The sequence below is a fragment of the Chiroxiphia lanceolata genome, chromosome 17 (assembly GCF_009829145.1).
Source record: "Chiroxiphia lanceolata isolate bChiLan1 chromosome 17, bChiLan1.pri, whole genome shotgun sequence".
NCBI lineage: Eukaryota > Metazoa > Chordata > Aves > Passeriformes > Pipridae > Chiroxiphia > Chiroxiphia lanceolata.
Window position 1 is genome coordinate 13721684 of NC_045653.1, and position 25714 is coordinate 13747397.

A 25714-nucleotide genomic window follows, 5' to 3' on the forward strand; every position below is an offset into this window, starting at 1 on the left:
GAGAGAGGAATGAGCTGTTGGGCCAGGAACCAAGAAGGAGAAAACCAGTTCAGGACTGATCTATTTTTAACAACATCTCAGCTTTGGATGAAGTCTTGGCGCTCCCCACGAGTGGAAGGGCTGATGCTGCCTGGACAGGGCAGGGCATGGCAGCTCAGCCACACATCCAGCGCCGTCCTGGCAGCAGAGACCAGGCTGGGACAGTGTCCTGGGTTGATTCAATACAACACCCAGCCCTGTCTCGGCAGCAGTAAGGATGATGAGGACCAGGAAGCAAAGGTGATGGGATAGATGTCCCCCAGTATCTTTCCCACCATCCCACACCAGGCAACATCCCTGCTCTCTCCCCTGGGGCTGGCAGCACTTAGGCTGACTTACATCCCCCTAGAGGGGCTCCCCACACCTGAGGGCGCCCACATCACCCCCTCCAAGCCCCCTGCTACCATGCAGGAGTGGGAGGGAGATGGGTGGGAAGCGACCGGCTGGCAGGCAGGTGCTGTGAGGGAAGGCAAACACGGGGCTGGCTGCAACAGCAGAGACCTTGAGATAACGCTGAGCTATAAAGGAAAAAACGTCCAGGCAGGGACAGTGCTGCTGGCTGGGCTGGCTCAGCCAAACTCCGTAGCAGCTGAGCCGAGAGGGACACCTGGACCATCTCCTGACCTTTCTGACGCATGGGGAAAGCCAGTCATTGCTTTTCACTGCTGAAGGAGATGCTCAGGACATGGTGTGAAGAGAGTGACCAAGGGAAGAGCCACATGTAAGGAGAGAAGGTTAACAATGACCCCGGTCTCCTCTTGACCCTCCTCACGATCTCGGCCAAGGAGGACATGGAGATGGATCCCCAGAGACAAACAGGTAAGCCAGCACGCCTTCCCTGGGCACCTCCCCTGGGCACCTCCACTGGCAGTGCTGCTCCCCAGGGCACTTGCATCCCTCCCTGCTCCACCACTTGTCCGTCTGCTCTCCCTGCCAAGTGCTGAATCTCAGGAAAAACAGCCGCTTCGGGTTTCAGCGTGGCCTCCTTGGCAGCTCTCTCCTGGCTACAGGTTAAGAGAAATGCTCTGAATATTCCCCTTCTGGTTCATCCAGATGGTCACAGGTTGGACCTGGGCACACCCTCCCTTTGGGCAAGCCCAAAGGACAGGGCACAGCAGGGAGCAGGGTGAGGAATGCTGCTGCCTCCCTACCCTGCTTCCTGCTCTAGGGGAGGGGATGGCGCAGATGGAGAAAGGAGGGGTGAAAGGCTCAGGAAGTGGCAGTGCTCTCACAGGAAAGCCCTGACCATACTGTCACGAGGAGGAAAGCAGGTTGTGGAGCATGGCTATGGAGTCATGAGCCAGCTCTCAGGTACAACCACGTTCAAGGTTTCAAACATCTGACATCTGGGCACATCAACCTCCTGCTGAGATTTATGTTTATGGCAAAAAACACAGGACTCCAGACACCTGCCTGGGCTTGGCAGTCCTTTGGCACATTGTGGGAGCAGCATCTCTGCCCTGGCTCCAGACCCTGCAAGAAGCCAGGACAAGGGATCCCCATGTGTTGCAAGAAGTGGGGAACAGCGTGGAGGCTCCCATCCAGCACGCTTTACCCAGCACGAGCCAGGCTGGAGGGCTGTTTGATAGCACATATTTCTGTGCTGGAAGCCTTGGCCAGTGGTAGAGCAGCCCTAGACATGATGTTGCCAAGACTCACCCTTCTTACCTGCCTCTTCACACACCCTGCTTAGTTCTGCAGGGCTTTTCTTTGCAAAGATCCAACCAGGCAGTTTTGGGAAATTGTAATTCAACTCCCACATCAGTGTTGTTTGATGAAAGTATTAAAAAAACCCAAAAACCAAAACCAAAAATGCTCAGGATCCCTACACCTGAGTCCTTGTGCTTAGGACACCAGTCCTGCCAGGACAACTGCAGAAAGACAGAGAGAGCATCCTCAGTCTGGAGGATGGGGAAACAAATTGTCACATCCTCAGCAGGACAGCAAGTCATCATCCTTCAGGTCCACTCCTGAGAGAAAGGCTGCCCCCAAAGTACACATGGGACCAAAAGAGGAAGACTGAAGCATGTCTTGCCCCAGGCACAGGGGATAATGAAGCAAACAGCTACTTGGAGAGGTGTAGACAACTTACATTGGCCTGGAGGCACCTGCTGTTTAAACCTTGATGGACTGCTGGCACATAGTCCATGTATTTGCAAGACCTTCAAGCAGTGTGACAGGATGAGGCCTGAGACAGCCCAGGAACTGGATCCACCCTTTGCTGGAAGGTTGCCCAAAGGTTGGTTTCTCCCAGTCTGCAGATGCCCAGCTCTCAGTGGTGGCTCTGCTGCCCATGAGCATTGAATCCACCCTCAGGACCATTTTACAGGCAGCATCAGCCTTACACTTCATCAGAGCTCCAGAATTTCAGTGCTCATCCCCCACAGCAGCTGGGTGATGAGTGGCAAATCCCACCAGGAAGGACAGAAGTGCAGTTTTCAGAGCAAGGAAGATTCAGAGAGCACAAGTAGTTGAGATCAGAAAATAGCATGAATTTCCAGCCCAAAAGGGGTTTTTTTTCCCCCTTTTTGAGGACTGATGTGTCCTTGGTTCCTCCCAAACACACATGTGGGAGAACCAGAGCAGACTCTTTCCAGGACATCGCAGTATTCTCCAGTTACAACACTATGGCAGCTTTACTGGGCCAAGTGCCACCTGGAAGGACATGTTGTTTGAAAAACAAGGCTGTATTTCTTGAACAGCACATCAAGGCTCCAAACCCAACAGGAGCAATCAGCAGGAGTGCTGTAACAGGAAAACCTTGCTGGATGCAGAAGGGAATTCTCTTTAACTCCCCTTGCTCCCCACAAAAGCCACTCCCCATTTTATGGGGCCCACTCCGGAATATTCACAGAGAGGGCAGGAGGAAGACGAGTTTCTTGTCCAGATCCATTTGCTGGCTGAGTAACAGACATCTTTGACTCACAGCTCACAGACTCACACAGGTCCTGACAAGTTTATACTGTGAGATGACATTTGAAGTCCCCTTGGGAGGGAAGTGCTGGGTGTAGCATGGACAGAGCATCCCCTTCTCTTGTAGATGTTCTCCACAAGAGCACATAGGGTCTTCCTCTGCCATCAATCTGTTGCTAAAAGACCTCCCAGTGCTCTGCAACTCAGCTGGCAGGAAAGCCTCTTGCCCAGACAGCTCTGCACTGAGACAGGCTGTACCTGTACCTTCAGCAACAGCTGCCATGAAAAAACACCACATTCACTTGCAAATTAAAATGTTAAAGATCTAGCCAAGAGGAAAACATGGTTAGCCAAATCCCCTTGTTCAACTAATCATGTCAAAGATGGCTTCTGTTTTGGGACTGCTGGTGATGTTTCTCTGCTCCTTCCTGTCCCACTCGAGACCTTTAGGCTGCACTTGACCCCTGAGCTGCACAACAGGCAAACACAGCCCTGCTCCAACTGGTATTTTATGCAAGACTGAAGAGATCTTGGAATACTTTGATTTTGATGAAGAGTGATCAACAGGGGACATACACACCTCACTGACTCTCTTTACAAAGAAAATGCTCTTCTGCAAACAGGCCCTTGGAGGACAGTTGTGCTGGGCCAAGAGACTTCAAACTTTGGAGGGAAGGATGTCTGGGCCATCCAGAAGCTGAGGCAGCAATCCACTGCCCAAGTTCTTGTTCTGTGAGGAAGGTGTTAGAAAGCATTTTTTTTCCCCAGAAATATGCATGTTCAACCGCAAAGGAAAGAGAAATGGCCCAAACCAGCTCCTGGGCTGGTGCAGTTTGTCAGCTGAGCTCCTGATGCAGCAGAGCTGGTATCTCTAAGCAAGGAGATTGATTGTTACTAGCAGGACATCTGTCTCCCGAATCTGCTGCGACCACTATCCCCAGCTGACCTCCAGCAAGTTTACATGGCACAGACAACCACAGACACTGCCTGCTACTGCAGCCCCACAATCATAGAGTCATTGCCTGACCTCCTTCTCTAAATCTTTATATCATATTTCTCACTCTGGAGAGGTGACTCAATGTGTTGGCATAAGAAAACCTGCCAGGAGAATATTCTTGTGCCTCTCCCCTTTATCCTACCCATCCTGCTATGTGTTTAATTGAAACAGCAGAAAGCAAGGAGCATTTGGAGGCTGTGGAAAGGCACGCGGAGACTTTTTGTCCCTGGCTGAATTTTTTGAGTAGATACTCTTCACAGGGAGACCTCAAAGGTAGCATAGGAAATGTCTCCCACCTAACCTCACGGCTTCCACGTTCCTCTGACAGCAGGAGGACTGCTGTCCCAGGACTGGGATGCCCTCACCCCACAGGTGTGACCAGAGAACAGCTCCCACCAGCGTCACAGTGGGCTGTGTCCTCACTTCTGCCCATGCTGAAGAGCAGGTAACACTTTGGGGAAGCCATCCGAGTCCAGCTGCAAGTGTAGGAGCTGTGAATACCCACAGGCAGCATTTCTCCATTTCTCAGTTTCTGGACCCTGCCTAATTTTCCAGCCCAGACACAGACTCTTGTACAGTGGGTTACCTCTGCTGTCAACAGATCTGCTCCCACTGGTTCCTGATATAGACCATGGACTCCTATGGGCCCACAGACTACAGTCAAAGACTCCTGAATTGGCAGTCAAGGAGCACAACACAGCCCAGAAAAAGGAAAGCTGAAATCTGGAGAGAAGACAAGTTACTGCCTCCTCTCTGCAAGGGACAACAGCTGAGCCCTATGCATTTCCCTGATGGCCACCAGAAGGACCAGGATAGGGGTGGATTCATGTGCACAACCAAGTGCTTGCAAGGCGAGAGGATCAGAAGCTTGCAGATAAAGAGGCAGAGGCAATGGCAGAAAGTGGCTGGGGAAGATGGATCCAGCCTCCAGTAAAAACCACCAGGAAGGACATGCTGTGTGAGAACCAGAAAAGTTTCAGGCACAGGATCAGGCAAGGGAGTCCGGAACATCCCGTATGGAAACACTGTCATCGCTGTGCACCAGCCTCTGGAGTCTCCCAAGCACACACCTATACCCTCTCCTTTAACAGAGTTGGTTTGAAAACCCTTATTTTTATTCAAGATGGAAGGGGACTAAAGCCTTCTAAGAGCTAGAACTGTTACTTGACACCTAAAGGTACATCTGTGCCCGAGTACCCCCAGGTGGGCGACGTCTGGCACAGCAGGTAACAGAGAGCACCGAGTTGGGGTCCCTGTGCCCGGCTGATCAATGGAGCCCCTATGGCAGCTGTGCGAGCTCCCAGCGGAGCCTGAGTGCTCAATTTGCTACTGTCTGGGCCCAAAGTGGAGAAAACACGATTACTGACAAGTGGCAGGAGCCCCTCGGCCTCCTGGCACGGCTGGAGGAGACACGTGTGACATCTGGCACGAGAGGGACCGACTGATGCTGGAGGAGCAGCTGACTTTTATAAGTTCCTTTATGAGCACCACTCCATCTTATTTTTTTGACATATTTTTCCTAGGTTCCATTCATTCGCTCACGGTAGGGGCTACTCTGTAATTCCCATGTGTGTGTAGATACAAACTCTACTTATCTGCCCTCCGTGTTTCAGCCCTATTCATCAGGCATTTGTAAATGGCATTTTATGAGTGCTGAGTTTTTAACAAGGCAGGCACGCTGCTCCAGAGCGAACAAAGGGGCCCCTATTGGAAACTTTAAAGATGTTTAAACAAAGAGTTCTCTTGAAAACCTTTAACCCCTAATGCCAACCTCAAGGGAAATGCTATGTTATGAGCAATCGGAGCACAAACATCTTCTGTGACCACAGATTGCTTACAACAGGCTGCCTTGTTGGCCACAGCTTCTCATTTTTCTACCATCGCCAACCAGAGCAGCGCCCGAGCCCATCTTGTGCTGAGCACATACAGCTTCTTTAATTCTTCAGCAACAAATGAAAGTTACAACTTCCACAGAAATCAACAACAGCTTTTTCCAGTTGGATGCAGCAGTACCCTCCCTGCTTTGATGGAAAGTGTTGTTTTACTGCAAACACCAAGATCTCTCGCAAGCTTTCCAGACGGCAATTTGCATTTTGGATGAGGCCGAATTTATCTATATCCTGGTGGCAAATATCAGGGCTGAGATCTCAGAGTAGCTTTCCCACACACACACCTTTTTTGCTGATATCAAATGCCAATCTAATGAATTCCTGCAGAATTCACAAGAATCTGCTTGTTAAAGGCAGTTTCTACTTGTCACTGAAAACCTGCACGCTCACTTCCTGGGATTAATTGCTCCTGTTCTTGGAAAAGAAAAAAAAAACAACTATCAAGAAATGCTAGAGGGTCCCACAGGGAGGGTCCTTCAGGGAGGGACCCAGAGTGAGGGGTCCCACAGGGAGAGCTTCACAGTAAGTTTATTAATAATATGAGTTTAAGTGGAGCAAAAATCCTGTGGGTTCAAGCAGAAGAGGTGAAGTCCTCTCAGAGTTGGGGCTTGGCCCCTCTCTTGGACCTCTCTTCTCCCCAGTCCCATCGCACACATGAGGTGGCTTCCATTGATGGGGGACAGTCCCATTTCCCTGCCAGCCTCCTCGACCACACAGGTTCCCACTTTTCAGCCTGACTCCTGGATGGATTCAGCAGCTTTGAACACCACAGCAAAGGTTGTTCCTGCAGAATGAGGGGCAAAACCCCAGCAGAGCAAATACCACCACCTCGGGTGTCTGCTCAGCTCCGCTTATCTCAGACGGCTGCGTGTTCGCACAAACACGATGAGTGCGGATTAATCTGATTTTCCAAACAAGTTTTCCCATGTAATTGCTTGGAATAAGAGTGCCCAAAGCTAATTTTATCCTGTGAAACTGTTGGAATGATAAGCCGAAGGTGGGTGATTGCTTGTGCAAACACATTTCCGAGTATGCACAGACCCAATTTTCCAGTCGTGCAGAAACTGTGCTTAACAAACTTAGGGCACACTTCTGAGCTTATCTTTCTGCAGGATCTCTATCTCCTATTGCTCAGTACGCCTTGCCCAGGTGTACCTGACCTTATTATTCTCTGCCAAAAGAGATCCTCGGTTGTGTAAGCAGGAACCTGCCCGACAGCCAGGCAAAAGGTGAGCAGGGCAGGCAGGCTGAGCCATCCCGGCGGCAGGGAAGAGTTCACATCCCAGCACAGCACCGACGGACCGAGCGGGTACCATGCCCTGACTGCCCCACGGACATACCCCAGCCCAGGGCACCGCTGCGGGGGCCAAGCCCGCACAGTCGAGTGTCGGGAGGGCTCCAATCCACAGAATGTGGGGGAAAACCCTCTGGGGTAAAAGCTCTGCTCTTCCCCTCCTCCCGGCTTTGCTTTCTGCTCCTGACGCCCAGGATCTCCGCCCCCCTTCCTGTCCAAGGGAAAAGCCCCACTCCAAGGAAAAGCTCCCCGGAGGCTGCCAACCTTCGCGGCAGCGCTCGGCGCCACTCACAGCCCCACCGGGCCGGGCCGGGGATCGGGACCGGGATCGGGACCTGGACCGGGATCGGGCTCACCCGCACCCTCCTCACCCTCCTCCTCTCCTCTCCCTCCCGCAGGGGCGGCGGTGCCCGCGGAGCCCCCGACTCACCCGTGCCGGCCGCGGAGCCGCTCCCCGCCGCGCTGCTGGCTCAGGTAGGGCGGTGCGGGCGGTGCGGGGCGCGGAGCTGCGCGGTGCGGGGCGCGGCGGCGCCGGGCATTTAACGGGGCGGGGGAGCGGGGGGGGCGATGGGGCGGGCACGGCCCGGCCCCGGGGCAGCGCCGGGAGCGGGGGGGGTTGTGGGTTCCATCCGCCTGCCCCGGTTTGGGGGGGCCCGGGGGGTCCCACCTGCCCCCGCCCAGCGCGTTGTGCCCGTGCGGGTCCCGCGGGAGCTGCGCGCAGGTGGAACCGGCACCGCGGGGTGCGCGGCCCGGGACGGCCCGGAGCTCACCGGCGGGGAGGGGCCTGCCGCTCTTAGTCTTTTTTTCTTTTTTCTTTTTTTTTTTTTTTTTCCTTTTTCTCCCTTTATTTTTCTTTTTTTTTCCGGCTTTTTTTCCTTTATTTTATTATTGTTTTCTTTGTCTTTTGCTTTTTCCCCTCTCTATTTATTCTATTTTCCTCTTCTTCCTTTTGCCTTTTTCTTTATATTTTTTCCTTTTCCCTTTATTTTATATTTTCTTTTTCTCTTTATTTTATTCTTTCCTTTTTCCTTTGTTTTATATTTTCCTCTTTTTTTCCTTTCTTTTTCTTAATTTCATTGTTTCTTTTTTATTCTTGTTCTTTTTGTTTTGTTTTGTTTTTTTTTTTTTTAATTTCCTCTTCCCCTACTGTGGGAGTACGCCTGGGAGCCCCCTAAACTCAAAAGCTTCTGGAAACAGGAGAGTCCAAGCCTTATATCCATTTGACCTACAGTGTCCTGGAAGTTTAGGAACCTCTGCAGGCAGTGGCTGCAGTGTGGGGAGGGGGGTTTGAACCAGGGAGCTGCAGACCAGGTGTTGAAGGGCTGTAGACCCTCAGGCTGAGCTTTCATCAAGAAGGTCAATGTGCAATGGAGATCATCATCAGAGACTTCTTAGAAACCCTGGATTAGCCCTGCCCAGCCCTCCACCTCTTCCCAGCACTCAGATCAGTCTAGTGGTGGCAGGAACCACCTTTAGTGCTTTATGGGACTCTTTCAGTGCTTTAACAGGAGGAACAGAGAAAGGAGACTACAGTAGATCACCCCTGCTATCTGAATTTTCTAGCAGACGAGCCAATACAGCATTGCCAAACTTGGGCATTTTGGGGGTGTTGGTGCTGCTGGGGTGACCACCCCGACTGGCCCCCGCTCCCCGCAGAGTTCACTGCCACAGGATTTCTGTGCTTCCTGTTCTGGCTGCTGTTTGCCCTTGGTGTGGTCGACAAATCCCCCAGGCCCAGAAAAGGCTGAATTTCACTTGTGTGTGTAGTGAGGAAAATACAGGATTTATAAATACCCATGCATATACAGGGGCTGTGGGTTGGGTTGGTCTGGATTAAAGGAGGTATTGAAAAATGAGGGAAGCCAGAAACTGCAGGCTTCTCATTTCTGTGATTTCTAATGGCTTTTCCTTTTGCATAAACACTGCATTGACTCCATACCCGAGAGCACTGCAGGCATTTTCTCCCCTGCTCTGTACAAAATATAACCCGGACCTCTAAAATGGATATTTTTTATTAGGACATTTGGTTTCCCCAAGCTCAGGGAAGAACAATTGCCCTCTGTGGCAGCAAGTCCCCAGCAAGCTGCAGGGCAGCTGTGTCCTGAGCGAGGCAAATGGCAGCTCCTTTTCTGGGAGGAAAAGCAGCAAATTAAATCTCTGCACTTCAATTCAGTGCTACCTGCACTTGAGGACACTGCTACTGCAAGTTACAGTTCTTGTATAAAGAGTTGATTTGAAGACCCAGTTTCTAAACAATAGCTGCCGGGATTGTATTTTGGTCTCCTGAGTCGGGTACTTTTATTCCCAGCGGACCAAAAATATCGGATCCCTTCCTCTGCACACTGAGCTGGTGAAGCTCAGTGAACTGGAAAGCAGCAGGGCAGAGGGCAGTTTGCTTCTCCCAGTGCTCCTAAACTGCTTTTTCTGCCCCTGTGGTTGCCCAGGGCTGCACACAGAGGAGGTGATGTGAGGACCGGGATATGTCCCACACAGGGAGCTGCGTTTCCCAGCTGGAGGGAGGACAAAGCCCTGAGTGATGTCTCCACACTTGCTGCTGGGAAGGCGAGGGCTAATTTTTAGCTGTGGTGTTAAACATCAGCTCTCCTAAAATCAGTGATGTGACTGCAGGCTCCAGCCCTCGGCGCCTGCCTGGGCTCCCCGCGCGCCCACATGAAACAGCCCTTTGAAAGGTGGTCCAGCTGTGTGTCTCCCATAAAAAGCACACAGGGCACTCCTGCTTTTCTGCTGTGTTTCCCATGAGAGAGGGCACAACAACACGGCCAGGGCTTGCAAATCCCCCCAGGTGCCCTGGGTCTTTCCCACCTCAAGCACCAGGGCAGAGCCACCCTAGAGATGCACCGCAAACACGCTCACACCCTCTCCTGGGGCACATCCTGACCTAAAGCAAAGGAAAAGCCTTGGTAAGCGATGCCAGGCTGAGCAGGGAGGGGGAAAGGCTTACAAAAATCGGTGTAGCAGAAAGGTGGTGGCTCCCCTCTTTCTCCCCCCCTTCCTTCCACATAATGCCCAACTGTGTGGAGAGCAGCTGAGCCCCAGCCAAGACCTCAGGCTCTGAAAAGGCAGCTTTTAGCCCGAGCTGTAAGAGCCCGGCCCGTGCAGAGCTGCAAACATGACACTGAACTAACACTGCACTACAACCAAAGCATTTTAATAATTTAATATAATAAATGTCAGAAGGAGTGAATAATTCCCTGTAACCCTGAGGAGGCTGTAGGTGCCAGGGGGAGCCAAGTGGGTATATTGAGCTGCTTTAGCAATAGCCCTTTTACTCTCCAAAGGTAAATTTAAACCAGATGATGGATGCTGGGTGGTCGCCTCTGTGGGCAGAATGGTGAGCACTGTTCAGAAGTGCATCACTGAAACAATTTAGCCCCCAAATTTGAAAGGCAATGGCTGCAGAGAACGGACAAAGAAAAGAAAACCAAGTTTCCAGGAAGCTGTTCCTGCAGCTAGACAACAAGTCTGAAGAACTACAATCTGTTTACCTGCCGTTGGCATGCACTTTCCCACTTCAGCATGTGGGTAATTGTTCCAGAAGGCTCTTTGGTAGGCTGGGGGCAGTAACCCACGTGCCTCTGGAATTACGTACGGATGGCAGGGAGCAGTGATACCTGCACAAGCCTGGCCCTGCCCTAAGCCAGTGCTGTGGGAGGCTCTGCAGAGCAGGCATTGCTGCTGGCCACTCTGTCAGCACATGTCTTAATCCACAGGGTTTGGCAATTTGCTCCTGAACACTCCCTGCTGCAGCCTGGCCTTGGTACCAGGCTGTTCCGTGCTCTGTGGATGTGTTATAGGCAGAAGCTCCCTCCAGGACCCCCACAGGGAGACCCCAAGCTATATGGATGGGCACTGGTGAGCGTTTTGGTGCTGGTGGGTAACACTAACAGGGATGAAGCACGTGTCTCTGCAGCTGATACACAAGGATCCAAAGCTATACCAATTTTACACAGAATGGTTGATGAGACTCACCAGGAAAAAATTCACACACCCAGCCTGGTTCTTCCCTGCTCTGTGCCTGTTGTCTCTGACAAACTGAGGGTGAAATGCTACTGCATGAAGCCAGCAAGGTTCAGTACTCATTTAACACTGTGTTGCATCAGTGTAAAAGAGTATCCAGGGTCAGGCCAATTTCCTTGATCCATTTCTACATTTATCCCAATCAGAATCAGTACTTCTGTAAACAAACAAACAAGCAAACAAATCCAAAACAAATCAAAACTTTTGCAGAGAGATTCCCAAAGGCTGCTTTTATGTGAAGGGAAAAATAGCAAAGGCAGATCAAAGCTGAAATCACACCATTGCTTGGCAGCAGAGGAGTGAGACAGCTGGAGATTGCCATTATGGAAAAAGATGGAATAACTTTCTTACAGGATCTCTTTGGCTGTGCAAAGATATAAACTGTTCATTGGATGGAAAAGCTGGAGTGAAGCTCTTCAGCAAGACTAAGTAATCCACCCTGGAGCAGGCACTGAGGGGATACTGGTTGACAGAGCTGAGCTTCAGTGTGCTGGAGCAGGAGTCTACCAGAATGGAGGGTTGGAGCCTTGGGAAAGGAGCCCCTCCTGCCCTTCCACGAGTGCTGTGGGGTGAGCTGGGGCTGAGCTCAGAGCCCTGTGCTGGCAGCAGCTCCGGGGCTGCCACACGAGCAGAGCTGTGTGTGGAGTCTGTTCTGCAGTCAGGAATGGCCATAAAACATTCATTTTCCAGGCACAGAGCAGCAGCTAATGCTGTGAGTGACACTGGCAGTGGCTGTAAATCTGATTTTGGCAGAGCTCTGCTGATTTATGTTTGCTGGTGATCCAGCTCACACGTCTGGGATAAAGAACTGAGAACAAGGAGGGCAGGAGATTATCTTGCCCGTCTAGTCACCGAACAGAGCACATCTGTGGAGTGCAAAGCATCAGGTCCCCATGGGACTATCCAGAGAAGACACTGGGTAAATATTTGCTTGTATGGGAGATGTGTTTGTCTGCCACATACAACAGTAGCTATCAGCTCCATCCGAAGGTGGGAAAGCTAGAGCTGAAGTGATATGTGTTTAAAGTGAGTTGTACCATGGGTGCTAAAAGCTGTAAGGGGCACAGCCTTTTTAAAATACATATGTTGCACTGGGAAGGACAGAGCTGGCAGGTGAACTCTTCTAAAAGGCTGCTTGGGTTGACTGCTTGCTGCTTTTCTCCCTGGAAGCTTGCTCTGACCTCTGAGCCCAGGAGAGCTCACCACAGCCTGCCTTGGAGTGATGGCAGGACCAGACTTACCCGTCTTCACACATCTATCGTTTATGTCCTCAACTGTTCTCCATTTCTAGCCCATTTAAGAGGAAGAGAGACTGTGTTTAATGGGATTGCTCCACTGCAAACCTCTTGCAAGGTTTTCCCTGGGTGGCTGTGGCTGATGCCCCCATCCTCACCACTTCTCCTCCAAGGCATCCCCCAGCACTGCCCATGGTCCCCAGACGCTCTCTCCCAGTGACTCCAGGATGTATTTTCTGCTGTGCCTGGGGCTTCACAGCCTTCTCTGGCCACTGTTTTATCTCTGTCTCTGATATAAGGTTCAAGAACTTCTCATAACCAGCCAGGCTGGGTCCCCTTGGTTGGAGCAGTGTGCCCAGTGGCTACATCCCAAACATTGGCAAATGTGCCAAGGAGAGGCTCCTACCCAGGCAGCTCCCCTTCCCTCTCCTCTGATTTCCTCTTATCCAGCCAAATATTTTATCCCAGATTCAGGGATTGCTCTTATCCCAAACTGAGGGGGTTTAGGGGCTTTCAGTAGGGCAGGAGCTGGTGTTATTCAGATGAGCGGTCTCACCTCTCTGAAGGCAAGTTGGCACCACAAAAAGTCTCCCCAGCTGACACCCCAGAGCTCTCCCCCCCTCCTTGCACCACCCAGTCCTTGCACACGTGTCCCAGCTGTCAGAGCAGGGCACCTTGTGCTTGGCCTCACCTCATCTCTCTCCAGCCGGTCAACACCCAGCCTACTAAGATAGCAGAGTTAAATGCTGGGAGCATGGGAACGCCTTCTGGTTAATAGAGCAGAAACAATCAGCAAAACCACCGACTTCTTAGGTACCAGAGAAAAATGCAGCTGTTTTCACCCAACAGCCCTTGCAGAAGGCAACGAGCAGCTCACGTGGCAGCTCCCGGGCTGCACTCACAGCTCAGCAGCATCACTTCCCAACTCACCAAACAGCCATACAACAACAAGCACTTCAGGTGGGAAAACAAATTAATTCTTGATTAGAGCACTGCCACCATTGCACAGGACTGGAAGCCTTAGAGATGCGTGTTTCAGAGCTGTTAACACAACACAACACACATGCCCTGTGTGTGTTCGATGGCAGGTGAAGCAGTTATTCCATCATCCAGACTTTATATTTTTCAATGCCAGCCCCAGTCTTAGAGCAGCTGAACTCCAAAGCTTTCCGATGGGAAAGCCTTTCCCTCATCAGGCTGGACATGGAGGGATCTCCGGGCTCCCTGCTCGGCACAGGGCTGGATGAGGGGCCAGCCCTGGTGTCACAGTGCTGGGGCACTGCTGTCTTGTAGGTCCAACCCTTACCAAGCCAACCTGCTCCGGGACGGCGTGCGGAGGTACCTGCAGCTGCCAGCAGACCAGACCGTGCTCATCCTGCACGCCAAAGTCGCACAGAAATCGTACGGCAACGAAAAAAGGTGGGAGATTGTTCCAGCTTCTCTAACAACCACTTCCAAACCCAGCTGCCTAAAGCTCAGCCCCAGCCTTGCTGGATTTCCCTGGTCCAAGCTGGTGAAGCAAATGATTGGACATATCCCCTCTCCATTCACTCACAGCCTCACAACCCAAAGCCATCATTTAGCCTTCATGAACTGAATAACACAAGGGAGATCCTTGCATCCCACCTGCATCCATCCCACTTAGACATTCCCAGTGGTTAGGTTCCTTCCATGAAGTGGTAAGGAAAGACAAAGTAAACTAAGCAAAGATACTATTCAAGTCTTAAGCCCCCAAGAATGAGAAGTTAATGTTTCAAGTGCCCTGTTAACTCTCATCTTAAAATCAGCAGGGACTGGGGCATTTCCATCAATGCCCATGGTCTCCGAAAACACTGCTATTTTTGAAAATCCTTCCCACACTGCAAAAACACCTTGAGGTTCTGGCTTGAATCTCCAAAATTGCTACTCCTGGGCAGTGACATCAGACTGCAGCACTGCAATATAATTAATCCTCCATTAATCCTTGTGATATAAATACTCCTCTGTTATTATCGAGTGTGGAATAGCTATGAGGTGACAAGCTCAGCCTCTAAGGCATAACCACCCAGACCCCCGCCACCCCAGGAGACAGCTCTAGGATGGGCTGGCTGTGCCTACAAAGTCCTCACCACATCCAGTGTCCTGCCAGGGGCTGCTGCTCCACAGGTAAAGATGTTATTTCAGGACTGAGTCTTCCAGCCAGGAGGGAGCCCTCTCATCACTGAGCCTTTGGGACAGCCTCTTTCCTCTACTCCAGATCCTGTGCAAGGGGTGAGCGTGACAATCAGATGCCAGGTCTGGAAAGGGAGAGAAAACCTGCATAGAGCTCCCAGGTTAAAGTTGAGAGGTGCTGGTGCTGTTTTCCTTCACAGTGAGAGTCAGGGGCCTGTGCTGTGGATGATTTGTTTTAACAAACCCATACCCAGGACTTTAGGGCTCCAAAATATCCAGCCCCCTGCACCAGGGTTCTCTCGGTTAGTGCTTTATCCAGCATCAATAGAGGATGAATTTGCACCATTCACCCAAGCGCAAAGACAGTGGAAACCCAAATAAAACACAGGAAAATAGGTTTCCAAACCCCTGGCTATAGATTTATTTGCACTGGGCTCCAAAACTGGTTGTGAATACAAACTGTGTTCCCGACCTGCCAAAACTCCCACGTGGCAGTCGGGCAGAGGCAGGGATCTGATCCCTCCTTGACTCTGGGGGGTGCAGGGGTCCCTGTCCTCCTGTCCTGGGGCCATCCTGTGGCTGGTGGGTTCATGGCCACCAGTGGCACCACCAGATGTGGCAGCTGCCCCGGGCTGGAGCCAGGCACTGGAGGCAGTGGGTGCAGGGCAGAGGCTGTGCCAGCTGCCGCAGCAGAGCCTGAAGCCTCCAACCAGCCCTGCCCACACCCCCAGCTGGGGGTCCCCAGCCCCTCGCTGAGCACCACGTACCTCTGGGGGCAGAGGGTTGCTCCCAGTGCCAGTGGGCCCTGGTGAAGGTCTCCACTCTCAGCACAGCCATCCCAACACCCCTGAGCACCTTTTCTGGGGGCTGAAGGGCAGTGAGAAAACACCCTCTTGTCTCTGCAGGTTTTTCTGCCCCCCACCTTGTGTTTACCTGAGCGGGCCAGGATGGAAGTTAAAACAGGAGCAGATAAAAGGTAAGTGCCAGGCAGGAGTCCTGGACTCTCCTCTCACCCTTCCCATGCCATGGAGAGCTGCCCTCTGCCTCTGCAAAGGGAATAGTGACCCACTTTGTTATCTTTGCCCCCCCCCCAAACTCCCTGTTCCCCCTCAAGGCTGAGCCTCCTGCAATCCAGACCCAGGGAGGGCTGAGCCTGGGCCATCTTCCATGCCAGGAAGGGCTGAGCCGTGTGGGGTCTGGAGAGTCCTTCTCCTTGTCTCTTCCAGCCAGGGACCTGGGAGAGGCTGGATTTCGGGTGTGTGGGTACATGGGGCTGGACAGCATGGGCAGCAGCCTGATGGAGACCCAGAAGCTCAGCTTTGAGGAGCAGCCAGATGCAAAGGTAAAGCCTGTGGCTCTCTGGGGATGGGGGGACCCTGTTCATGCAGGGGCTGGGCTGTCACCATCATCACCCCATGCCTTGGGATGTCACACTCCTCATCCTCAGGGTGTTGCAGTCCTTCCTTCCAACCACAGCAACCCCCTACTCTGCCACTCTGTTATGACACGTGCAGCAGTCCAGCAGCTGGGCAGGCTCCCCACCTCCAAATATCCCCATCTTTCTCTGCCCCCCCCAACCACCCTCCCATCTTTCAGCTGACAGTCCTGTGGCAGCTGAGCTGCCAAAATCTGCACAGCTCCCTCTGCCCTGCTCCCCTCCTGATGAGCAGCACTGCTGCTTGTTACAAAATGAAAGGCTGGTCCTTCATTTGTGGATAAACAGCTAAAAAAACCCAGTCGATTCCAAAGTTCAAAAGCTTCAGCAGAGCTCTGGCATCTTTTGACTGTAGGGGGAAAAAAGGAAAAAAAGCATTATTTGGGATCCCTGAAGAGCACAGGGTCTGAGCTAGGCCAGGAACCTCACAGAAAGAGCCTTTGTCCACAGTGCTTGCCTTGCTGCTAAGGCACAGCATATCTGCCAGGGTGGGAGAAACCATAAACCCAGGCAATTTCTCATGTTATGTGGGATAAATCACACGTGAATTCATTTCCATAAGGAATTCTCTGACCCCAGTGTAAATAAAGCCTCCGCCGATCCCCGGCTCTTCATTCCACCTGTAATAAATCTCTGGTTGTTTCTCCCTTTGAATGAACCCGGGGCTCGTTGAAAGGGCACTATTATGTCCTTGTGGGGCGGTGAGGAGGGTGAGGAGGGCTGGTGGGGCGGGGCTGGGCTGGAGCTGCTGGCAGCCCCTCTCTGCCCCTGGCAGGGGTTCAGCTGTGCCAAGGCACTGTACATCTCGGACACGGACAAGCGCAAGCACTTCCGCTGGTCCTGAGGCTCTTCTTCAGCAACGGGCAGGAGATTGGCACCTTCCACAGCAAACTCATCAAGGTCATCTCCAAACCCTCGCAGAAGAAGCAGTCACTGAAGAACACGGACCGTGCGTACAGGGCTGGCTCTGTGGGGAGGAAAGTGGGGCCATCCCAGGGTGATGCTCTCTGAGTGCTCACAGCTTGGCTCTGGAGTGCTCCAGGCTGAACCCAAAGCCATGGGAACCCCAGTAGAGGATGTATCTGGACACACTAATGTCTCCTTTCCAAACAGTTCAGCCACCACAATGTGTAATGCCCTGATGCCAATGCTCCCCACATTGTGGCCTCACCCCTTCATGCACAGAGAAAGGGCATGGGGAGGGTGCTGGGTACCCCAGGAGCCAAGGCTTGTCCTCCCTTGGCTTGGCAAAGACATCAGACCTGGCAAGTACTCACTCAGCCACTTCTCCCCACAGTCTGCATCTCCTCGGGCTCCAAAGTCTCTCTCTTCAACCGCCTGCGCTCCCAGACCGTCAGCACCCGGTACCGTCTGTGGAGGGGGAGCCTTCATCGCCAGCGCCAGGCAGTGGGCAGCCTTCACCCTCCACCTGGGTGAGGACTCCGGGGGCCACTGATGCCAACCATGCCCAGGGCCTGTCTCCAGCTCTGACTCTCCCCTCCTGCAAAGCCAGTTCCTGGGGGCAAAAGGGTGGGAATTAGCTTGGGGATGTGGAACCTGGCTCAGTCTCACCTCTGCCCATGCTCCTGGTGTGTCTCTGGAACCGATTCTATTTCCCGCTGGCACTGAGGGCAGCAAGAGCTGTACTGGTCTTCATAAACTCCAAGCCAGTAACTTGCCTGGAAGAGGCCAGAGCCCAGCATCCCTGCCCGCACTGCCTCCAGGTGTCCCTGCGTGGTACCGCATCCCAGTGCCGCTCTCCCGGGGAGCACTGGTCTCTCCAAGCAGTGAGCACCTGCAGAGCAGAGAAAGCAGTAAGAAAGCACTGGGAGCACCGCCAGGCCTGTGCACAGCACGGCAGCCCGGGTTAACCTGCTCCCCGGCTGACCGGGGCACTGACTCTGCCTCTTTCCCGGCCAGCCTGAGTGCTGCCCCCGGAGCGAGTTCCCCCTGCGGGAAGGGTATATCCGCTACGGCTCCGTGGTCCAGCTGGTCTGCACGGCCACCGGCGTCACACTGCCACCCCTGGTAAGCCTCCATCCCTGCGGCTGCCGGGCACACGGACCTGGCCGCTCCGTGGCTCCGAGGGACGGTGCCACCGCTGGGATGCGCCGCCCGATCATCCGGAAGGTGATGAAGCAGTATGCCATGCTGGACGTGGACGAGCCCATCTCCCAGCTCCACAAGTGTGCCTTCCAGTTCCAAGGCAGCGACCGCATGTACCTGTGTCTCTCCACAGAGAAAGTTATCCAGTTCCAGGTATGGCACTGCAGAGGGGTGAGACCCCCGGGTGCTTTCCAAGCTTCTCTGTGTTCCTTCTGGCTGGGGAACTTGTCACTGGGAGGTCTTGCATCCAAATTAGGGTCAGAATTACTGCAAAGTCATCTGCCTGCTTTGGTGGGGACATCATCACTGAGGCATCACATCCCCATTTCCCAGTGAGCGAAGCAGTCGCTTGCTGGAACCAAGACACCGGGGGCAGAAACCAGGCCTCCCAGTCCCCTGCTGTCCACATTGCAGTGTCTTTGGAGCTGTGACTCTCCGCAGGCATCTCCCTGCCCGAAGGAATCCAACCGGGCTGCTGAACGACGGCTCGTGCTGGACCATCATCAGCACGGAGACGGTGGAATACACCTTCAGCGAGAGCCTGGCCTGTGTCCGTGAGCCCGTCAGCCCCGTGCCCCTCATCGCTGCCCTGCAGGTGAGCACAGCCTCGCACTGCCCTCTCCTCTCTGTCACCTGCCTGTGTAGTGGCTCCTGCTCCTGAGCCCTTGCACCCGTGCTCGGCATCTCCCGGTTTTGGGATGCTGTAGGACTACCCGGGAATGCCGCAGTGGGGGTGGGATATGCAGGCAGAGCATCCTGTGGAAGAAGGAGTCTGGCTCGTTCCACCACATACACACTGACACACGCTCTGCCCACCACAGCTCACGGCGGTGGGGACGTGGCCATGCTGGAGGTGCAGGGGGAGTATTTCCACACACCTCAAGGTCTGGTTCGGAGATGTGGAAGCAGAGACGATGTACAGGTAACACGGCTGAGGGGGCCAGGGAGCAGGCAGGGAACAGCAGCTGGGTTTGGGCTGCACTGGGCAGCTCTGGGAGGGACATGTCTGCAGACCTTGGCTACGGGGCACTTGCACTGCCCATCCTGCGGGATCAAGCACGAACATTGCAAGGAAAGGAGGGGACAAGTCTGGTGCCTGTTCTCTGCCCTGGCTGCAATCTGGGGACAGCAGTGGGTGGGGATGACAGGGACCTTGGAGAGCTGCAAACAACCAAGCAACTCGGATAGAGGGAAGGAAAGCCTGGGGAGGAGAGAGGAAACTGGCTGGAGGCTTCACACTGAGCTCCAGGCTGGAGCAGAAGTGCTGCTTGCTGCCTGCTGCTCCTGCATGGGACCCTCCTTGATTAATGCATATTTTCCTCTCCTGCACTGTTCCAGGAGCCCCAAGTCCCTTGTGTGTGTTGTCCCTGACGTCTCTGCCTTTGGCAGTGACTGGAGGTGGCTGCGATATCCCCTCACTGTCCCACTCCTGCTGATCAGGGATGATGGCCTCATCTATTCCAGCTCCTTCACATTCACCTACACCCCTGAGCAGAGCTGCATCCCAGGGCAGCAGGTCCTCTCAGATGTCCCCCAGGACTCAGACAAATTACTTGACAGCATCCACCAGGAGTTCACCAGGACTAACTTCCACCTCTTCATGCAGAGCTAGCAAGCTGGGTGGGCAGAGGCTTGGGGAACAGCCCTGAGCCCTCTTGGGGCACTCCATCCAGGGGGTTGGGAGAGGCCCTGAGCCCTGCCAGGGTGTCCCATGGGCTTGGGGTGGCCCTGCCAAAGGGTCCTCCCCACTCATCAAACATCCACCATGTTCCTGTGATTTACTGACTTGTCTCTTTGCCACGGCAGCGTCTCGCCCTGCTGAGATCTCACATGAGAGCATCAATAAATCAGGCTTGAAGGACTCTTTACTGATGCAATTACTTCTTTACTAACCTGCATGATTTACCTCCACGCTGGCACAGAGCACCACAGCTCCCTCAGTGTCCTCAGTCCGTATATTCAAAGGCCAAGAGGGACAGGGATACCTCATGAACACAACCTTAAGTGTTACTGATCCATACCAGGAATCCCTGCATCGCTGCTGTGCTTCTCATAATGAGGAGCTGCTTCCCAGCAGCCAAATACCCAGTACCAGATGTTTTGGTTTTTTATTGGAGGCCCAAATGGGGTTATTTAAGAAGGAAAAGGGAAAAAGAGAAAAAAAACCTGTGAAACCCAGCTCCTCCCTAGCTGGCGTGGCTCTACTGAGCTCTGTTGTTTTACACAGTTAGACACAGAAATGCAGTGCTGGCATCAGCAGGAAACTGCTGATCTAGATGCCATAAAAAGCAGCCAGATTTCTTGGAGCCAGACCCAAATGTTATGCAGAGTGGGTCTTACAGCTTTATTTAGCCTTTGGATCTCTGTGGCATCCAGAGGCCATGTGTACCTGGAAACCATCGTCTGGCAGTCCTGAGCTGGGGCTTGAAACAGCCCAACTGCTAGACCCACGTGGTGCTCAACCCACTGACCTCAGGGCAGGGGAGTGAGGGAAGCACAGCACCCCATGACCCACAGCACCCCAGGAGGCTCACATGGGCATCCCTGGATGATCACCCGGCTCACCTGCGTGTTTTGTGCGATCCAGCAGGTTTCAGATGCAGCAGTGCCACAAATGCAGTCCATCCTCAGGCTCCCTGTGTGCACCCCCTGCCACGCTGTGTCTCCAGATGCTGAATTTGGGACTGCAGGGGATGGATGGCCTCACACCACCCAGCAGGGAGGTGTCCAGTGATGCCTGGAGTCTTGGCCTCCTCCCTCTGCTGCTTGTGCGTGGTCCTGGCTCCCATGGGAATACAAGAGCTTGGTCTCCAGGGCTTCCCAAGGGACAGCACCTCCCTAAACTCTGCCAGGACACAGGGTTTCTTCTTCCCCAAAATAGGAACCTCACAAAGGGCGGAAAAGCTGTTGGCAGACAGATCTCTGTGCATCTGGAGCTGCTGTGAAAAAACTCTGGGACAATATTACAGCACATGCCAACAGCCAAGGGCTGGTGGAGGAGAGGGCTGGAGGACAGAGGAAGGGCAACCACGTGAAGATCCTCAGGGGTTTAAAAGGAAGCAAGTCCCTTGAGCAGGTAGCAAGTCCCAGTGTGCTCTTTAGGAGTTGGGAGCAGTGGTACGAGACCATACTGCTCCTGTTCCTGGGAAATGCTTGAGTATCTTATACAGATGTGGGGGCAGCAGGGACTTCCCCTGTGCGGCTGCTGCTTGGGCCACCCCACTCTCACTGACCCCTGCACTCACCTCCCAGCAAATCCACCCCAGCCCTAATGTAACTGAGGGTGAGATACAAGAAAATACTTCAGTCAACCCAAACAGAGGATCCCCATATCTCCCCTGAAAGCATTTCTTCCCCCATTTACTGGAAGAGCTGGAGGGCTGTGAAAAGACAGGACCAAACCTTTTGGTTACTGCCTGCAGCCCACCAGGAGTGTCTGGAGCCCACAGGCTCCTCAGCCTGCTCCCTCCCAGAGGCCGGGCATAATTCACATTTTATGAATGGAAAGCACCCTCAGCTATATTTAGCAGCAGCCTGGCCCCGAAGGGCAGGAGGAGCACTGCCTGTTGACTTCAAGGGCTTGGAACAAGCCTGCCTTGTTATGTTTACAGCACAGTGCTTTGCTAGAGAGGCCAAAAAGCACCGAGCGGCTCATTCTTGAAGGCTGATGGATTAAGCAAACGGCTGCAGTAATTCAAGCCACATGGGAAAGGGAGAGGCGGCGGCAGGGGGGGCTGGAGGGGACTCGAGGGGCTCCTGCCTTCCCCACCACCACGGGCTGCCTTAATCTGCCTTTCACAGCAGGTCCCACAGTGGAAACGAGGAGCTTTGCAGCTCCTGGAGGAGGCACTTGCCTGCCACGAGGAAATATGCTCCACGTCGCGTGGCAGAGCTGGTAGTGTGGCAGAGCTGTTTTTTGCATAATCACTGATTAACACAAGTGTCTCGGACAGGCGCCAGCCGGTTCCATGTTCTCGCTTGCGAGTCGGCAGCGCCTGTCCCTGATGGATCCTACAAGTCCAGCATGTGTTCAGGAAACATGGACCGTCCCCCTGGCGCTGGTGAGCTGGCTGCCTGCAGAGCCCGTCTGGCAGCTCTTCTCTGTGCTCCTGAATTGTACACGGAGCTTTTCCCTGTCCCCAAGGCAGCCAGGAACACGGGTATAAAATGAAGCATGAAAAAACCTTCACATCGCTCCAAGAGCTGGGGTTCAGGAAAAGCATCAGGTGCTTCAGGGGTGCTCAGGATAACCTCCATCATGTGCAGGCGTGGTGTTGCACAAGCATCCCAGGTGATGGCGAGGCTCGAAGGCAATGGATCCCCTGCTCCCGGTATCCAGGGTGTAGCTGGAGCTTCCCAGCGCCCCATCACACAAGGAGCCACTTGAGGTCCGGCAGTGAGCGTTACCTTCAAAAACATGCAAAAGAAAATAAAAGCTCGGCTTTCCCTCCAGGACCAGCATCCCAGAGGAACGCTAAACCCGTTCTGTCTCCCGCCGCCCGGGCTGTGTGACACCGTGCTGCCCGTTTGGAAGAAACTGCTGCCATCTAGTGAGCCCGGCCCGGCCCGGCCCCAGCCCCGGCACACAGAGCACAGCCTCCAATCCACAGCCCCCGCACCAGCCCCCAGCCTGCTGAGCACTGCCCACACTCATCACACACCACCCGCACCCATCCTGCCACAGCCCACGCTGCTCTGGGGAAGTGTCTGCATTCCCAGCCCCCAGAGTGGGGAATGTGGGATGCTGCTCTGCCCAGCAGGGAAAGGTACAGAGAAAAAACCCTTTTTCTTGGAAACGTGGTGCCCCTGGGGCTGAAGCCCAGGGCTGGTTCACTCCACAAACAGGGCTTGGCCAACGAGACTGAACCAAGGGCCAATTACTGCATCATGAGCCATAAAATGTCCCCCCTACCAGGCCCCCACACTGGTCAAGCCCTGCCCACAGACCCCAATAGGGTCCCATTACCCTGAGTATCCCTTCAAGGGCACCAGCACACAGGGCTGCAGGTTTGGGCAGTGCCCAGAAACCCTGTGCTGACTTATCCTTTTTCTGACAGAGCTATAAATTACCCAGCTGGCGTCAGGATGCAAAACTATGCTGGGGCCAAAATAAACCGAGTTGGGTTGCTGAGGAATTACAATTACCTGCTCAAGAGGCTTCCAGTGCATCAGGAACTGCTCAGGCATGAGGCCCTGCTGGCCAGACCTTAAAGAAGCCAATAGCATTAAGGACAGAACGAGCTGGAGACACCCGTGGGTGCTCATGTCACCAGCAGTGCCAGGAGTAGGTATTATTACCCCTGTCCTGAGATGGATGTTCAGGGCAGAGACTGTCACGCTCCTGTGCCCACAGCCCTGGCACTCAGCCCTGCCCACACAGCCAAAAAGCCTGTGGAAAGTTAGGTTTCCTTTTTCTGTGTTTTTTTTTTCCTCAAAACAAGTCGAAAACAAGCTCATTCCTGGCAAGCTCTGGACTCCCTGCAGCTTAGGGAAGGACCAAGCCCAAGGGCCAGCAGTATCCCATCAGGCTGCATCACTGGACCATTGCCCCAAGGCTGAACCTGGGGCTTGGTGACCAGATTAGGGCTGCAGAGTCAGTACTGGACACGGCCCCCCTGGCCAGCCCCCCACTGCAGCACTGCTGAGGGCTCTGAGGAGCCCAGCTTGGAGGGGGGTAGGATGGAGGGAGCTGGCAATCTGCTTTCATCCTGCTCTCGAAAGAAACACACGGATAGTTTTCTCAGAATTCACTAGGGAAGGAAAGTAGCTTTTTAAACAGCTTAAATAAACAACTGGGCTTTAAAGCCCAGGCCTGATTTCCATGCACTGCTGCAGTAATTAGGGTGTAAACCAGGCAGGCGTTATGGATCAGCACTGAGGAGGAAAGGACTGGGCACAAATCCCTCTCCATGAGCCCAGTGAGATCTCGGTGTCAGTGGAGGCCTGTGAAGAGCTGAGCAGTCCCCTGGTGCTCATCCACAGTTCCAGGGCTGTGGGGCTCAGCAGGATCCCAGTGTGGCTTTGCCCAGGGCACCGTGGTAGGAGGCAGTGTCATGCAGTGCCATGTACAGAGTATGCCAGCCCCTGGCTGCAAGCACCCCTCTGCACCACGTCTTGTTCAATCCATCCTCCTGCCCTGGCCAGTTTGGGCTGGGACAGCTTAGGGGTGAAGCCTGAACTCTCCCATTGGTGCCCCTCACCTTTCATCAGCCTGGCCAGAGGCAGAAGAAAGGCACTTCATCAAACCCTCTCCAGTGTAGGCTAAATGAACAGCAAGCAGGATTGGTGCTGAGAGATTGGGGAATGTGCTCTTTGGTTTCTGCCTTGGGGTGAGATTTTGTTCTTTGGTTTCTGCCTTGGGGGCACACCAAGTGTGACTCTGGGAGGAGAGCCTCCACTCCAGCCATGGCTCCCAGGAAAGCTCGAGATGCACTCAGGTTTGTCCCATGCCCTGCCCAGTGTCACCACCCTCTGGGCTGCCTTTGTGGGTGTGCATGGCCCCTGTCCCCTCACACCCCACCGGGAGCCGACACGTGCGTTGTGCCCAGAGCCCCCAGGTTGCACTGGGAGGCGGGTGGGGTTGAAGGGCTCTTTGTTCCCCTGTGTAATTATACCTGAGCAGGGGAAAGAAACGTGCTGAAAACCCTCGCTGGACCTTTCTGACAGGAGCCGGGCGTTCGGCCACCATGGCCCCATTGTTCCCTTCCGTGTGCTGGGAGCAGCAGAGCACCTCCTGCACCCCCTGCTTCCCTGAAATAACCACCCGTGATTAAAAACCGTGTCTCTTCCCTCCAATACTGGGCAAAACACCAAGCCTCGCCCCTGTCCAGGGCTGGCAGGGCAACACTGTGGTAGTAAGGGCAGTGCCTGCAGGTGAGCCAGTGCCTTGTCACTGAGAGCATCCCCCGCACCCCGAACCCTCACACCAGCCCGGCGAGCACAGCCATGGGGATATCCCCACTTCTCTTTCACCCCACCCTGCCCTTGCCAAACTCCATGGGGAAAGAGGCAGGGGTATAGTAGGGAGGAATAGAGGGAATAAAGAAAAAAAGGGGGGGGGGAAGGAGAGAGAAGGAAAGGAAAAAAAGAAAACAAAACAAAGAAAAAAAAAAAAAAAAAAAAAAAAAAAAAGGAAAAAAAGAAAAAAAAAAAAAAAAAAAAAAAAAAAAAAAAAGAAAAAAAAAAAAGAAAAAAAAGAAAAAAAAAAAAAAAAAAAGAAAAAGAGGGAAGCAGGGGCAGATCCCGGGGGTCCCGCGTGCGGTGCCGGGTGTGCCCAGGAGGGGGAGGCAGACACGCGGAGAGCGGGGAACGGGCCGAGAGGGAGCCGGGAAAGGGGAATGTCCAGGGGGTGTCCCGGGGGATGTCGCGTGTTCGGCGAAGTTAGGGCTGCCCATCCCTGGAAGTGTCCAAGGCCAGCTTGGACGGGCTTGGAGCAGCCTGGGCTGGTGGAAGGTGTCCCTGACCATGGCAGGGAGGGTGGAAGATGACCTTTAGGGTCCCTTCCAACTCAAAACAATTTTGTGATTCTATGAAACACGACCCTCAAGGAGCCGCTTTGGTACAGGTGACAGGCTTGGCCCCCAAAAAAAACCAGAGTTTTGGGCATCACCACCTGCA

At 53.6% G+C, this 25714-nt stretch overlaps 1 protein-coding gene across 1 annotated transcript; it reads left to right on the forward strand.

The window, feature by feature from the left end:
- Positions 1-830: 830 nt before the first annotated feature.
- RBPJL (recombination signal binding protein for immunoglobulin kappa J region like) lies at positions 831-19709 on the forward strand. The gene is made up of 11 exons (XM_032705316.1): positions 831-858; positions 7531-7606; positions 13699-13824; positions 15462-15532; positions 15783-15898; positions 16859-16940; positions 17289-17398; positions 17912-18210; positions 18512-18692; positions 18919-19019; positions 19487-19709. The coding sequence occupies exons 1-11, from the start codon at positions 831-833 to the stop codon at positions 19707-19709; spliced, it is 1413 nt and encodes a 470-aa protein (XP_032561207.1).
- Positions 19710-25714: the final 6005 nt, after the last annotated feature.